Below are 15,900 nucleotides of genomic sequence, written 5' to 3'. Positions count from 1 at the left end.
TTTAACACCACTAAAAGAGCAACTATACATATTTTTGTATAAGTAGGTCCTTTCCCCTTTTTTATTATCTCTTTGGGATACAGACCAAGTAGAGGTATTTGTGGGTATGCACAGTTTTATAGCCTTTGGACATAGTTCCAAATTGCCCTCCAGAATGGTTGGATCAGTTCACAACTCCACCAACAATTTTATTAATGCCCCAATTTTGACACATTTCCTCCAGCATTTACCACTTTCCTTCACTGTCATATTGCCAATCTGATATGTGTGAGGTGGTACCTTTGCATTGTTTTAATTTGCATTTTTCTAATCAAGATGGATTTGGAACATTTTTTCTTATGATTATTGATATCTTTAATTTCTTCATTTGAAAATTGCTTGTTCATATCCTTTGACCATTTGTCAGTTGGGGAAGTGACCAGATTAGAACTCGGGAAGATGAGTCTTCCTGACTCCAGGTCCAGCACTCTATTCTCTGCTTCTACCTAGCCATAATAATAGACAAATTAGAAAACCTTATCAAGCATATCAGTATACCTTTTCCTAGGTTCCCAGACAAGGCATTGGGAGAGCTAGCCACCAGCTAGTCTAGTTAGGATGTGAGACTTGAGCCCACTTCACATAGGGGGTTTTCAACGGTTGCATTAGCATTACACCGATGACAGGGCAGTAGCAGGACAGGTGGAGCAGGAGGACTCGAGGGGGAGCTGAGGTGAGACAACACATATGATGGGTGAGAAGACTAAAAGACACTTGGAGGTTTGAGAACTGTATATGCATTGTCTCATCTCTTCCTTGCAGTAACCCTGGGAGGTGGGTGCATCTACTTTATGGATAAGGAAACTGAGGCAGACAGAAGCTAAATGACTTGTCCAAGGTCACACAGCTAGTAAATGTCTGCAGGAACATTTGAACTCCAGACTTCCTATCTCCAAGTCCCACACTGGCCACTTAGGACCCATTTTGGTTGATCTGTGATTTCATCACTGGGAACTCTCCGTTGATACAGTTCTTTGTGAGGCAATCTTTTATGTTCTTCTGCAAACATTCCATAAGGTGGTCTAGAGATCTCATTATTTTACCATCTAGGAGATAACAATGTGTCTTGACTGGCCCATTCTTGTTGTATCCTAATAATTCTCTTATCTTATCCTATCCTTCCTAATAATTATCTAATAATTAGGGCCTATGCAAGTTGTCTCAAGTAATATGAGGAATCTCCATTTACCCACTGGGCATCTTTGCTCTGCCCTTTGGGTTACTAATATTTTCTTTTTACAGGGTGGTATTTTATAATTTTGAGTCAAATACCATAGGGAGAAAAGTGGTCCTAGGCTTTTGCAGCAGTTCCCACCTTAGGGTTATTGAAAACGCTGTGAAATCACTTGATGCCATTCATCTTCCCCACTTTCCTCCACTCTGTTACTTCCCAGCTTATCCAGATCCTGCTTCCCATGGAGGGTCCTAGACTGACCAGAGTCCACAAGGCCAGATGTCACTCATCTCCCTGGGCCATACACTTTCTATTTATACAGTATAAGATTGAGTGAAATGTTTTAGCTTTCCTGTCATACCATGGACTCAACAGGACCTTTGGTTCATTAGGTGTCTCCCCTCCCCCAAATCTCATTCTGCTGCACAGCTGCCTAGCCCTGCCTTGCGCTTGTAAATGTGACTTTATCCCGCTGTAAAGGTTTCATCTGCCCATGTATTAAAGTGTGGTACTGTTCGAAGCCATCAATGAAACTGTGAAGCAGCCCAGACAGAGCCAAGCATGGACCCCTGAGCAACTCTTGTGGCGACTTGGAAGTTTGACATAGACATCAATGACCTGTTCTAAAGACACCTGAGTGGACTGTTGACAGATTCACCTGGTTGTCTTCTTTACAAGAATAGTGCCATACATATTTTGTCAGCTCTTGGAGTAAACTCAATGCAGACACTTAACTGTCTCTTTCTCCCAATTTACCAGACTGAAGCCCCTTTAAAAAGGGCTTGAGCTGAGGGACCTGGAGCCACGTTTGTTCTTGTCACTCACTGCTTCTTTGGTAGATGTTTACTAATGGTTCCTTTAATAGTAGATTCTAGAATTTTGCCAGGGAATTGGACTAAGCTCCCTGGCCTGTAGTTTAGGGCTTCCATTTGCCTTTCAGCCCCTGATATTCTTCTTCCCCATGGTCACAGAAATCACTGACAATAGCTCAGCACTCACAATAGGAGTTTCCTACTGCCTGCTGACCTGAGAGGCCTGGGCTGCAGCAGGTTTTCAAGGTGGAGCTGACTAGGTTAATGCTTTATTGTCTTCCAGTTAAACTTGGACATTCAAAATGACTGTCATCTTTCTAGGTGACTCTCTTGGAAAACTCAAAACATTTTTTTCAAAGTCATTTGGATAGATAAGTTGGGCTGTGTTTTAAAAACCAACCATTCTACTTTATACTTTGTACATGGCTGCATTATTAGTGCCATATGCTATCAGAAACGGCTTTGTTAATAAATATTTTCCTTTGACTAAAATGCTTTGAAGTTTTGGGTTAGTGCTATAAAGTATTCTTTTCACCCCTATATTCTTTTTCACTGTCTCGGGGTTTATCCCCATATACAAAATTGCTTAAAAATTGATGTTGTTCCAGTTTAATGGCTTTCATGTAGACAGATTTTTATCAGTCTTTGTAATGGTTATTTTGAGGAATGTGACTATATAACACAGTGATCTGTACTTTAAAGATAATTTATTTGCTCCTGCAGGGGCTCCTTGATAATTTGAATGTTCATATTATAGATTTTTTCTCCTGTTAAACCCCACCCCAAAACCTTATCTTTTATATTAGAATTATTACTAAGTACTGGTTTCAAAACAGAGGACTGGTACGGGCTAGGCAATGGGAGTTAAATGACTTGCCCAGGCTCACATGCTATGATGTATCTGAGGTCAGCTTTGAACCCAGGACCTCCTGATTCCAGGCCTGGCTCTCTATCCACTGTGCTATTTAGCTTGCCCTTCTTCTGTTTTATACTTCTCATTTTCATCTAAAGCAGTTGCTATAGCACAAAGTTATTTGGAATTTGTTTTTCCTTCACTCTGTTTGGAAATCTTTGGGCTATTTTGCCAATATTATATTTCAGCAGATTTAAATTAGCATAGTAAACACCTAAGCATAATAGCCAAAGAATGGCATGTGAACCTCTTGAAAGAATTCCTTTTGTGATCAATAAAATCATAATATAGTCAGGAAAACCAAAGGAAATTTTGTTTACATTGAGCTGTCTTATTTTCTTCTCGAAATCCCTAAATCTAGCACAATGCTTTTTCCATAGTTGGTAGACACTGACATTGTTAAAATGAATGTTTGATCCCAAGGGCCAGAGGTGATCTTTGTGTTTGTCAGTTATGACCATCCTGAGTTTCCAAAAGTTCTCAGTTGTGTGAATGTTCTTCCTGCTTGTGTTGGGTCTGTGACCTCTTGCTTCTTGCTTTTGTAATTTTGAGTTCTCTGATGGGTAGAGGGGATGTAGGATGAAGGCCGTGAAGAACATTGTCTGTAAAGAAGCTTCTTTGGAACTGCTTCTCCAGCTGACTCCCAACAGTTGTAAATGCTGTGGCATCTTTTTCAGCTGACCACAGGTGACCCACGTTGCCTGCACATTAATAGGCTGATGGTGGGCCACTCAAATTTCTGTCCTGAGCCTCGCAGAAATCATCTATTGTGCTACATGTGAAATTCCTTTTTAGTCTGTTGCACTGAGTCACAGTACAAATACTCCTTGTTTTTCATATCTTCAGAGAAGAGTTAGAGAAAACAAAAGGCATCATTGAGAATTCCAAGAGAACTGACCTCGATGGAGCTCAGACTCACATCACTACTGCAGAAGGAAACCTTCAGAACCTGATAGTTGATCTGGATAATGTGGTCAAAAAGGTATGTTTCCATAGTCACTTCACTCAGCCAATGGGAGTTGAGAATTTCTTTGGTGAATTCCAGGAAAATATGATCCAGGATAGCTTGATGGCTCAATGGATAGAGAGTGAGGCCTGGAAACAGGAGGTCCCAAGTTCAAATATGACCTTCTTAGCTGTGTGACCATCAGTAAGTCACTTAACCCCAACTGCCTAGCCCTTATTGCTCTTTTGCCTTACAGCTGAAACTTTGTATAGAATCTAAGGCAGAAGGTAAGAATTTAAAAAATAGAGAATATGACCTGCTCTCTTCTACTCAAACTAGAATTCTATGCCTGATAATCAGCTACGATAAAGTTGATGTTTCAGAAGGACCTTTTAATATACATAGACTACCTACTACTGTGATGCAGGATTGATGCAAGATCTCTTGCATTTGCAAAATCACTTGAGGTAATCCTGGCAGTTAGGGGAATGGAATGTTGACCCAGCAAGTCCCTGGTCTCAAGAAAAGACCGTTGGAGCTAGGACTATAAATATCCCTGGAGAACCAACCTGGGGTTTTTGGATTTCTTTGACCTCTCCCAGACATCCAGCTACCCCCTGGACTTCCCCTTGGGCCCTGGGAGGAGGGACTTGGTGGGAGGTGGAACGTGGGAAAAATTAGTTAGCTTAACCTAGCCAGAACACCCCTAAACCAAATCATTACCCTCCTTTATCAAGCTGGTTGACCACTCTACATCAGGGCAGTGGAATTTATCCCTGGCTGAGGGGCTGGTTCCTTCAGCCTGATCTTACCTTCTGAGACCCTCTGCCAGCACTGGCCATTCACCCATAGCAACAGCTTCTCCAGACCTTAACCCTCTTCCCTCAGTCTACCCTTGTGTTTAATGAACCCCTTGGCCTGATTCTGAGAGTTTCAGTGATTCATTTATATCATCAACCAGGGCTAGGGGCTGAGGAAATGGAAGATAGTTATCACTTGTTTCCTGAGGGGGCTAGACCAGGCATCCATTTTATTCAGGAAGTGTTCACTTCCTGTGGGCTTCCAGTTTCTCACCAACAAGGAGGGCTCCTCCCTCCTCACCTTAAAGGAGCCTACAGGCAGCGGGGAAACTGACTGGCCATCTCAGTTCCGGACCTCACATCCCAGGCTGTCCCAAATCAACAAATACTAGAGTTGTAGGCTCCCTGGCCCAGGAGACTTACTGGTACTACCAGCCTCCATTATAAGCCTGTCTTGAGCCCCTTTATTATACTACATAATATACATAGATGCCCTTAAAAATTCTTTTAGTAATGGATATTATCTGATCTCTGGTTGAATTACTATTAGAGAAAATTAAAACCAAAAGCCCCAGAATATTTGCATATTCTGTGTTTATATTTTAGGGTTCATATTCTAAGTTCATTGAATAGCTTTAAATCAGGAACAACTCAATATCCTTATTAGAATGTCATTGGACTATGATGAGATCCAATTACCCAATGAGGTAAAGATATGCCTTTGGATTTTAATAGATTTTGTAAAGCTATCTTTTAATTAGTTTCTTTCCACTTATCCTTTTTACCATCAATATGGATGATTCCTGTTGGTTTAGAATATGTGAAAGTGAGTAGAAATCAGATGAAAACAATCTTTTAATTAATGCCATGGATGTCTGGGGGAAAAATAGTGAAAGGACATGGCCTTGCTTTTATCTATTGTATTTGAATCACTAGGGTCCAGATTTAATGTCTGGCACATAGTAGGAACTTAAGAAATACTTGTTGATAGATCTCTCTGGTTGATTTCTCTCCCTCAGTGAGTCCTCCAATCCCTGTACCTCTGTCCATGTTCTCAGGTCATTCTTCTCTGACTTCACCTCCAGTCCTGACCATAGAGTTAGCCATAGCAAGTCATCTATTAGAGATCTTTAGTCTCCTTGTCTTGTTACCATTCATCCTTTGCCAGGCTTGGGTTACTCCTATCAACTACCTCCTTTGCTTCTCCCCACTAATGATGAATGGAGCTAAGGAAGCCACACATTAATACTGACTGGCTCCCTTGTAAATGCCTTCACTTCGGCAAGGCAATCCTTTGATCCTGACCTTATTGATTCTGGCCTTACTTCCCACAAAAGCTTTTCTATATGTTTCTTTATTCAGGCTTTCCCTATCTCTCCTCAGCTGAGGACTTTGGATGTTAGTTTACTGAGAAAATTGAGGCCATTCAAGTGAGTTTCCTCTTCTTCTCCTTGTCAAAACCCTTTGACATTGTTTATCTCCAACTCTAGTCTGTAATGATGAGATGCTGCTTCTCCTTACTGGAGAAACCTTCCACATGTCCCATTACCTGACTTTGGTCAGAATGTGTCTCATTCTCACTCATTCCTTTTCTCTAATCTTGAAACTCTCTCCTGGTTTTTTCATTGACTTCAGATGTGCCCAAGTGCTTCCCACACTTCCCCAAACCTTCCCTTAATCCTACCAATTTCTTAGGCTCTTGGTCTAAATCTCACCTCCCTTTCTCAGCCAAATCTCTGGCTATTTCTTATTCTTCAGTCCTTTGCCATCCGGATTCTGACCATGTCACTTGCCTGAAAGTTTCTGTCTCCAAAGTTATAGTGATGTCCTCATTGCCTAATCTACTGGTCTTTTTTAGTCATCTTTTACCTCTTGCATGTATTGGGATTAATTAGATATTTGCATATATGTATTATTGGTGTATATAGTAGGTTTCTTACAAGGTTTTGATTTTCATAGCATTGCAAGTTAATTTTGAGTTTTACCTATTGCTAGTTCTTGTTTTCCTGTATTAGAATAGTTAAAAATTTCGTTTGAATTTTTCTTCAATAGTATTTGTAAAGTGCATTTTGGATTCTTTTATTTTAGATAGGCTTTTGCTTTCTGTAACAGCATAGGCTACAGTTTGTTATTGTGTTACTGTGTTATTGCAAATGTTTGCATTTTGAATTTTTGTAATTGTAATGTTTTGACTTGCAATTTTGCAAGCATTTTCCTTAATTTCTTTTCTGTTTTTGGAATTCTCTTTCTATCTTTAGCATAGGCTAGATTAGAATAGGTCTAGGAGAGTGATAGGTTAAGATAAGGACTATATTTGGGGACTAGAATAATGGTTTAGGTATACCTTAAGATAGCATGGTTTAGGAAGATCCATTTGGAAAGACAAGCTTTCAAAGGATCTCAAGGGGGGAATATTAAATTAGATATTTGGGCTAATTGGGAACTTAGTAAATAAACATAGGATAAGTATTTGGGTTAATTTGGATCCTTAGTAGCTAAGGACAGGCTAAAGATACTGAGAAGTTGCTTAAGGCCAGCTGCAATCTTGGGGAAGTTTCCTGGTAAGGAATTCTGAGAAACCTGAGAGGCTTTTGGTTTTCCAGCTGCCAGGGCACTCTTGGAGTGAGTTGTTAACTCTGAGAGGCTGGTTGGATCATGCTCCCTGGAAAACCGAGTGGCATTTGAAAGAGGAGAACAGGTTGGAGTTTGGGGAATAGTTTGTGAAGAAGACCAACTGAGAAGAGAAAGAAAGACTTTTTTCCTCTGTGTGGCTGCAGAGTAAAACAGGCCAACTGGGCCTACCAAGGCCTACTGAAACCTGACTAGGCCCTGAAAAGAGCTGGCAGTTGAAAAAGTGAGCTGGAAAGAATACTAAGAGGCAGTGTCTTTAAAATATATATAAGGGGGGCAGCTGGGTAGCTCAGTGGATTGAGAGTCAGGCTTAGAGATGGGAGGTCCTAGATTCAAAGCCAGCCTCAGACACTTCCCAACCGTGTGACCCTGGGCAAGTCACTTGACCCCCATGGCCCACCCTTACCACTCTTCCACCTAAGAGCCAATACACAGAAGTTAAGGGTTTAAAAATTTTAAAAAATATATGTGTGTATGTATATATATATACATACACACACACATATATATATATTTTATATATACACAGATATTATCAATTAGTATTGGTTATTTAGAATAGTATTTTGGGGATATGGTCTAGTGATGAGGAGTATAAGGAGGCTCAGGGAAACTCGAGCAGGAAGATGGTTTTTGTGAACCAGAGGTGTGGATAAAGTTTAGATTCGGGAACTAATCCTCCTCCGTCCTTTGTTTATCTATCCTTTCCTACCTAAAAACCTTTTAAGAAATATTAAATAGGTTTTGTTAAGCTGTCTCCAATTAGTTTTTACTTAGCTGTTTCTGACTAGGTCCAATGATTACACAGAGCCTCGGCTCAAACCCAGCTGGCAGCCCTTTAGACAACAACATCTAGAGCCTACCGAAAGATACTGTATCCAATTCCAGTCCAACACATTTGACCCTCCTGCTGACGGTCTTCTGTTTCTGGGCGCTCTCCTCTGGGTTCTCTCCATTCTCCTCCTATAAAGGACTGTTCCTTCTGCCTCCCTTACTGAGGACTTACCATCCATATCATGCCTTCCAGTTGTGGAGATTGTCCAGGGCTCTGCCCTGGAACCTTCTCCCTCGGTAATGGGCTTGAAGAGCATCTCTGTCAGCAATGACCAGATCTCTGTACCCAGCCCCTAGTCCGTCCCCTGGTTCTCCATTATTACCTCTTGGACTTTGCAAACCGGGTGTCCTGGAGCCATCTCAAACTCAGCTTGTCTAAAATGGAGTATATTCTCTTTCCTCCAAACTCATCCCTCTTCCAGACTTCCCAGGTCCTGTTGAAGTAGCAAACATTGTGGTTTTACCAGATTTGCACTTTGGGTGTTATCCTGACTCTTCTCCCTACCTCAGCGCCATGTGGGCACGTGGTATGAAATATTAGTTGTTGAGTCTTGCCATTTCTATCTCCCCCCACCTTTCTCAAATCCAACACCTTGTCTCTATTCACACAGCTACTGTTCACTTCTCACCTCATTATTATTATTATTATTATTATTTTTTAAATCTTTACCTTACTTTCTATCTTAGAATTGATACTTAGAATTGGTTCCAAGGCAGAAAGGCAGTAAAGGCTAGGCATTGGGGGTTAAGTGACTTGACCAGGGTCACACAGCTAGGAGGTGTTTGAGTTCAGATTTGAACTCAGAATCTCCCAACTCTAGGCCTGGTGCTCTATTCACTGAGGCACCCCTAGCTGCTCCCATTCTTGGCTTCTATTAAACACAAGACATTTGTGTTTGTTCAGGTCCAGGCAGCACAGTCGGAAGCCAAAGTAGTCTCTCAGTACCATGAACTAGTGACCCAGGCCCGTGATGAGTTTCAGCGAGAATTGAATAGCATCACCCCAGAAGTCCATCCTGGTTGGAAAGGACTCAGTAAGTATGACTGGAGACTTTGGGAATTTAGGATTAAACCTGTGTCTTTAGGTCCCATTACTGGGATACCAGATGCTTCCAACAGTTGTCAAGATCCCTTTTTGATGAATTCAGTGAACAAAGAATGAGCTGGTATTGCCCGATGGAGGAGTGGGGGCGAGGGCTTCTCAGGCAGGTGGTCTCAATGAATACTCACTGCTTGCTTGCATGTATTAGGATTCAGGAAAACTTGAGGAGAATGAAGCAAAAGGAATGGTTGCTACAGTAGAGAGATTAGATGGGATGGCTGGATGGCATTAGATTGGAATGCTGGACTTGGCCTCAATAGGCCCTGAGTTTAAATCCCATCTCACTTACCAGCAGTGTCATCGAATCTCCTTTCAGCATTAGTTTATTCATCTGCAAAAGGGGGGTTATAACAGCACTGACCTCTCATGGAAGCTTAGTTGAGAGAATATCATGAGTAAGGCACTTTACAACCTGTACCACACTGTGTATGTGCTAACTGTACGTAGTAATCATTAGCAGTTAATAATAAGGAAGCTCCTCAAAGGCTGGGTCTGCATGGGTAACTTTAGGCTCTTGATAAATACTTACTGAATTAAAATGCACTTAATTCTATATGGTAAGAAGGAGTTATTCTTGGGGAGCCTGGGAGGACTCTGTTGTCTAAAATGCTGTGTCTTGCACAAGGAGACAAAATTAGAGAACCCTCATTGAGGATCTTCACTTTTTTGGTGTTCTTCCTAGAGAGCTAAACACCTTTTTGACACAAACAGTGGTTTTTCTGTTACTTCAAATTTAAATTGATTCAATCCAAGAGTTAAACTTGTGACAAAAGTAATTTCTCCTAGGGCTGAAAAAAGATCTACCATTTATTTACCTTAAGAATGAAATATTTTAAAAGCCAGACCTATTCTTGACTGTTTTAGAATGTGTAGAATCTGCTAATCTCATTTCTTTTTTTCCCTTTCCCTAATGGCTAATTTGTTGAAATGAACATTGTTTTTCAAATTTTTCCTTTTTTTTTCTTTTGCAGAGATCTCAGATTTAGGTGAGTAATTGTTTGGACATCTCTTTTTTAAACCTTACTTTCCATCTTAGAATTTATACTGTGTATTGGTTGGTTCCAAGGTAGAAGAATGATACCAAAGAGTAGGCAATGGGGATTAAGTGACTTGCCCAGGGTCACACAGCTAGAAAGTGTCTGAGACCAGATTTGGACCCAGGACCTCTTGTCTCTAGGCCCAGATCTTAATCCATTGAGCCACTCAGCTGCCCCCAGTGGTTGGGGATCTTTTAGGACTTTAGTGTGAAATCTTAAATGACTTTTTCCTAGTTAGGGTAGGTTGGACCCTTGAAAATACTGTTCTCATGGCCATACTCAAAGGCCTTCATTCTCTGCCCCGCTTGGATGTTCTGGACATTGAAGAATGACGCCTAGTAATCCTGCCTTCTCCAGGGTCCTCACTTGTTATCTTGCAGGGGGAGAGGGGTGTCACAGAATCCTTGGATGCGTCAGAGGGCAGATCTTAGTTTTCTATTGGGCCAAGGAGAGAGAGAAGGATTTTGGGGCCACCGACTCGTGGGCCGGCCCAGCCCCTCGCTGCCTGTGAACACACTCCCTTTGCTGGAGGCCGCCTTCCCTGGGTCATTTCTCCCTCTCCCCATTTAGCTGGCCAACTGTCAACGGATGACCTCAACTCCCTGGTTGCCCATGCCCATCGCCGCATTGACCAGCTCAACCGCGAGCTGGCGGAGCAGAAGGCCCGAGAGGAGCAGCACATCCAGGCAGCCCTGGAGAAGCAGAAGCTGCAGGAAGAAAAGACACTGGAGTCAGCCGTGGCCCAAGCACTGGAGCTGCACCGCACTGAGATCCAGTCAGAGCAGGACAGAAAGGTGAGAGAGGATGTCAAGGTGTGTGCTCATGTGTGGGGGGATGCACACTTAGCTGTCTTGGGGTGGCTCCCTGTGGGGGGTAGCATTTTCTCTGATGGTCGATGGTGCCACTATGACCATGAGCACAAGAGTTTGGGAGGGCCAGTTGGGCCCCAGATGTCTGACCTGGGCAGGCCTGAGAGCCTTTGTCTCTGTTTCCTTGTCTGTAAATAGAGATGATGCTGTGCGGCTCTGCCCCAGGGTGGATGTGGGCAGAGCTTTGTGGAAGCCCCAGAGCACTACCTTGGGGCAGTTGCTACTTGGGGATAGACTTCTGGGTTCCAGATGGGTGCTGCTGGCTTCACATGGCCTTTAGGCCCTGCTGTGGGCCCTCTCTGGATCCAGGCAACCATGCTAGGCTCTCACAGCCTTCGTGAGGCCTGCTCTCTGCCCTGGGCCTAGGAGGGGAGGGTGATGGGGGGATCCCTTTTCCTAAGAGGCCTTTGGTGGCTGCTTACTGGGGTTTTCTGGTACAGGTTGAAGAAATCCGAGACACAATGGAGATTGAAATGAGGACCCAGCTCCGCCGCCAGGCCGCTGCCCACACCGACCACCTGAGGGACATGCTGAGGATCCAAGAGCAAGAGCTCAAATACGAATATGAGCAGGTGCTGGCCTGGAGGGCTGGGAGGGAGCTGGGGGGGGGGGGGAGACCAGTGGGGCCTAGGAGACCCGGGCGGGTCACTGTCTCTCTGCTGTTCCTTTGGCCTTCATGAGTGAACCCTGCCAAGAGCTGCTCCTATGGGGGATGAGAGCCTGCCCTACCATGGGGCACAGAGCAAGGTGCTGGTGGGAAGGTGACCAGGCCTGGCCGCTACACTCATATCCTCCTTGCTTGAGGAGCCCCGTGTTCTGGGAATGCTGGGCTGGGCCTGGGTCACCTCATGGTGACTTTTGGAGAGTTCTGATGTCCGTCCTGGGCCCCCTCTCAGTCCCTCTTTCTGCAGAGGGTCCCCTGACACAGGAGTTAGTGAGGCATCCCCCTCTCCCCACTGCCCCCTACCCTTTTCTGCTGTGATTTCCAGAGGGCCCCTCACCCGAGCACAACATGCTATTCCCAACCCACTGACCCAGGGCCAGGCACTGTGCCCGGGGACCCCCCCAGTATCTACATAGCCCATTGGGGCGCTCTGCAGACCGGGGAGCGACACCCCCTTTCACTATTGTCATCTGAGAATCCCTAGACAAGTCCCCTGGCCTGGGCTGGGCCTCTTCTCTAGAAAGCGGGCGGAAACGTTCCAGAAACACGTTCTGGGCTCGCCCTCTTCTCGCCCCTGGCGGCCCTCGTGAAGGGTGCTGGGCTGTCTCTGGCCCTCTGTCACCCCAGGAGGCCCAGCGGAGCGGCGTCCTCAGGGGGCTTCTCTGCTGATTTCAGGGTCTGACCGAGAAGCTGGCGGAGCAGGAGCTGCAGTTCAAACGGCTGAGCCAGGAACAGGTGGACAACTTCACTCTGGACATCAACACCGCCTACGCGCGGCTCCGGGGGATCGAGCAGGCCGTGCAGAGTGAGTGGTGCAGCCGTCCCTGATCGCCCTGCCCTGGCCCTACGGGGGCAGCTCCTGCCTGGCTTGGGGTGGGGGGGGGACGCCTCCCCTCCCCCCTCCCTCGGGGCTTTGGGGTCTTCTCCGGTGAGCCCTCAGGGCCCCGCCAGGCCCGGCCCTGACCCCGAGCGTCCATCTGTCGCAGGTCACGCGCTGGCCGAGGAGGAGGCCCGCAAGGCCCACCAGTTGTGGCTGTCCGTAGAGGCCTTGAAGTACAGCCTGAAGACGGCGTCCGGGGACGGGCCGACCGTCCCGCTGGCCACGGCCGTGGAGGCCATCCGCCACAGCTGCTCCGACAATGAGTTCGCGCAGGCCCTGACGGCCGCCATCCCCGCCCAGTCCCTGACGCGCGGCATCTACAGCGAGGAGACCCTGCGGGCGCGCTTCCAGCACGTGCAGAAGCTGGCGCGGAGGGTGGCCCTGATCGACGAGACGCGCAACAGCCTGTACCAGTACTTCCTGTCCTACGTGCAGTCGCTGCTCCTCTTCCAGCCGCAGCAGCTCAAGCCGCCGGCCAAGCTGCTGCCCGAAGACCTGAACACGTTCACGCTGCTGTCGTACGCCTCGTACAGCATCGAGCACGGCGACCTCGAGCTCGCCGCCAAGTTCGTCAACCAGCTGACGGGCGAGTCGCGCCGGGTGGCCCAGGACTGGCTCAACGAGGCTCGCGTCACCCTGGAGACGAAGCAGGTGGTGGACGTGCTGACGGCGTACGCCAGCGCCGTGGGCATCGGGACCACCCAGGCGCGGCAGTGAGGGCGGCGGCCCCCCTGGTGCCGCCCGCGCCCCCTCCCCGGCTCCCCTCGCTATCATGTCAGCCGACTCCGGGCCTCGCCTCTGGCGGCGCTCGGACGGCTCCGGCTTTTACTGATGGGGCTTCTGATCTAATCAAGATAATGTTTATGATCCCTGAGATTGATTTGGCCACTTGGAGCAAAGGAATAAAACTCGATGAAAACCACCCTCTGACCTCGCTCTTCCCTGGAGGGGGGGCCGGCGCGAGGCACCCCAAGGCCCCTCAGGGGGCTCCTCGCCTCAGAAACGGCGTCTCGAGCTCACGAGAGGGGGCGGGCACTGGGGGGCGGACTGCGGAGGAGACATAAAAACTCCATAGAAGGGGGCAGCCAAGCCACTCAGCAGACGGCGCCAGGCCCGGGAACGCCGGGTCCTGGGTTCAAGTTTGCTCTCAGACACTTCCTAGCTGTGTGACCCTGGGCAGGTCACCTAACCAGTATTTCCCAGAACCAAGACACGGTATTGCTTGTAAGGTGGAAGGTGAGGGTTAAAAAGCCCCAAACTCGATCAGTCACAAAAAGCCTCCACTCTAGGGAGGGGCCCCCCCCGGGGACCATGTGCTGAGGAGCGGCCACGAGGCTTTCCTAGGCCGACGTCCTTGCGTGCCCTGCCCAGCCCCCCCTTTTCTGGTGCTCAGACAGGCCTGACTTCTCCTCATGGGCAAGTCTGGCCCTGAAGCGCCTCTTGGCCTCTGCATCCCTCCGGCCCAGAGACCTCAGTGGCTGTCCCTGTCCCTGACGTTGTTGCCCTCCAGTCATGGTTGGCCTAACAGGGACGGGAAACCAAACCCGGCTGCAGGAGAGCTGAGGCACCCCAACTCTCATCCTGGGCCTCCCTGGAAGCCCCTTGTGAGGGAAGGTGTTGGCACCCCTCCTGGGGTCCTAAGGAAAGTCTAGACCAATGATGGGCAAAGTTTTTAAAGAGGGGCCAAAGGAAAGGAAATGCTCCTCTGTCAGTCTGTTTCTAAGGCAGCTCTTTCAAAGTTTCACTGTATTTTATCCTCCTCATTGTATTCGTCAGATTAGGAAGAATGTTGCAGTCAGATAGAACATTTCAGGGGGCCGCAGCTGGCCTGCGGGCCGTAGTTTGCCCATCACTGGTCTAGACGATCCCCTCCCTGCCCTGAGACAGTGCTCCAGCCCTGGAAGGAAGGCTTCCTGTCCAAGGCCCGTCTCCTCCAGCTCCCTGCCTCAGACAGAGGTCCTCTGCTGGACGGACTTGGCCTCGGCCTCCTTCCCATCGAAGGGTTCCCCGACCTGGCTCAGCGTTCCAGGGAGCCAGTTCTCCTGCCTGCCTTCCTTTCATTCCCCAGGCCCTTCCTCTCCTCTTCAGCCCCCCTTCTGTTCCCTGTAGGAAAAGATTTCCTTTCCTCCTGAAGATCCAGGGGCTTGGGGGTGTCCGGAGAGTCCCCCTGCCCCTGTGGCCTCCACCTGCCCCCTCCTGCCCTTTTCTAGCCACCCTCTCAATAGGGAGGACGACACACTGCCTATCCTGTGACTCCCGTTTATTGGCTTGGGTAGGCTCTGGACGGCGAGACCCACCTTCCTCACAGCTTCTCAAGACATTGACCTGGATTTGCTGAAACGCTGTCTTGGGTCTGCCCAGCTTTGGCTCAAAGGGACGGGGACTGGGTTTGTTTGGCAGGCAGTGACCACGTCCCTCCCCTGCTTGGGCCCCGAACACGGGCTGGCTCTCCATGAAGCCCCTCGGCACTGTCCCAGCCTCCTGGGAGTCGCCACTCTGCCCCTGTGCTCCCTGGAAGCTTCCTTCCTGGATGTTTGCCCCCATAATGCTGACGGGCATCAGGCTTCTGCCCTAATACAGACCTAAGTGAGCTCTGGGCAGACAAAGCTCACCCCTGCATTTAGGCCCAGTCCTGTTAGGCCCAGTCCTGTAACCTGCCTTCACATCCTCCATTTCTGTCCCTTCTGTCATCCAGCCTAGACTACTTGTCATCAATCCTTAGAGATGTCCCAACTCTGGCTGAGTGAGTGTCACTGCAGGGAGGCCAGACCAGCCACCTGGTACCTTATCAGACTATCCTTGGGCCGGATCCAGGCTTCGCCCAGCGGCTCACTTGCCAACTCTTGGTCCCCTTTGCCTCAATGCTAATCCCCCCCTTTTATACAAGTTTGGAATTATTGGTTTTTTTAAAGATGAAATTGGCTCAATATGGGCAGGGGTTGCAGGCAGGGATCAGCCATCGAGACAAGGAAGTACAGGGTACAGCCTGCCGTTTGAATAGAGTTTATATCGGAACCTCCATGAAAGGGTTGTCAGAGACTTATTTCAGGAGTCGCTGGGTGACTCCGTGGATAGAGAACTGGGCCTAGAGATGGCAGAGCCTGACTTTAGACATTTCCTAACTAGGTGACGCTGCACAAGCCATTTTAACTCAGGTATCCATTCTGTGGGAAGGGAACTCCTCCCCTCATTAAGTTGC

At 47.5% G+C, this 15,900-nt stretch overlaps 1 protein-coding gene across 7 annotated transcripts in view; it reads left to right on the top strand.

Moving 5' to 3' along the window:
- The window catches only part of IMMT (inner membrane mitochondrial protein), a 40,201-nt gene extending 26,578 nt beyond the window's left edge, over window positions 1–13,623 (top strand). For 6 of the 7 annotated variants that reach the window (XM_044663061.1, XM_044663063.1, XM_044663064.1 and 3 more), the window contains 7 exons: window positions 3,785–3,920; window positions 9,054–9,183; window positions 10,223–10,237; window positions 10,859–11,082; window positions 11,598–11,729; window positions 12,497–12,626; window positions 12,808–13,623. In XM_044663061.1, coding sequence (XP_044518996.1) covers window positions 3,785–3,920; window positions 9,054–9,183; window positions 10,223–10,237; window positions 10,859–11,082; window positions 11,598–11,729; window positions 12,497–12,626; window positions 12,808–13,418 — 1,378 coding nt within the window. In that variant the 3' untranslated portion in view covers window positions 13,419–13,623. Of the gene's footprint in view, window positions 1–3,784; window positions 3,921–9,053; window positions 9,184–10,222; window positions 10,238–10,852; window positions 11,083–11,597; window positions 11,730–12,496; window positions 12,627–12,807 lie in introns of all 7 variants that reach the window. The other variant, XM_044663062.1, reaches the window with a different exon arrangement.
- The last annotated feature ends 2,277 nt before the right edge of the window (window positions 13,624–15,900 follow it).

The sequence above is a fragment of the Gracilinanus agilis genome, chromosome 2 (genome assembly GCF_016433145.1).
Source record: "Gracilinanus agilis isolate LMUSP501 chromosome 2, AgileGrace, whole genome shotgun sequence".
Taxonomy (NCBI): Eukaryota; Metazoa; Chordata; class Mammalia; order Didelphimorphia; family Didelphidae; genus Gracilinanus; species Gracilinanus agilis.
This window is presented reverse-complemented; position numbering and strand designations above follow the sequence as displayed.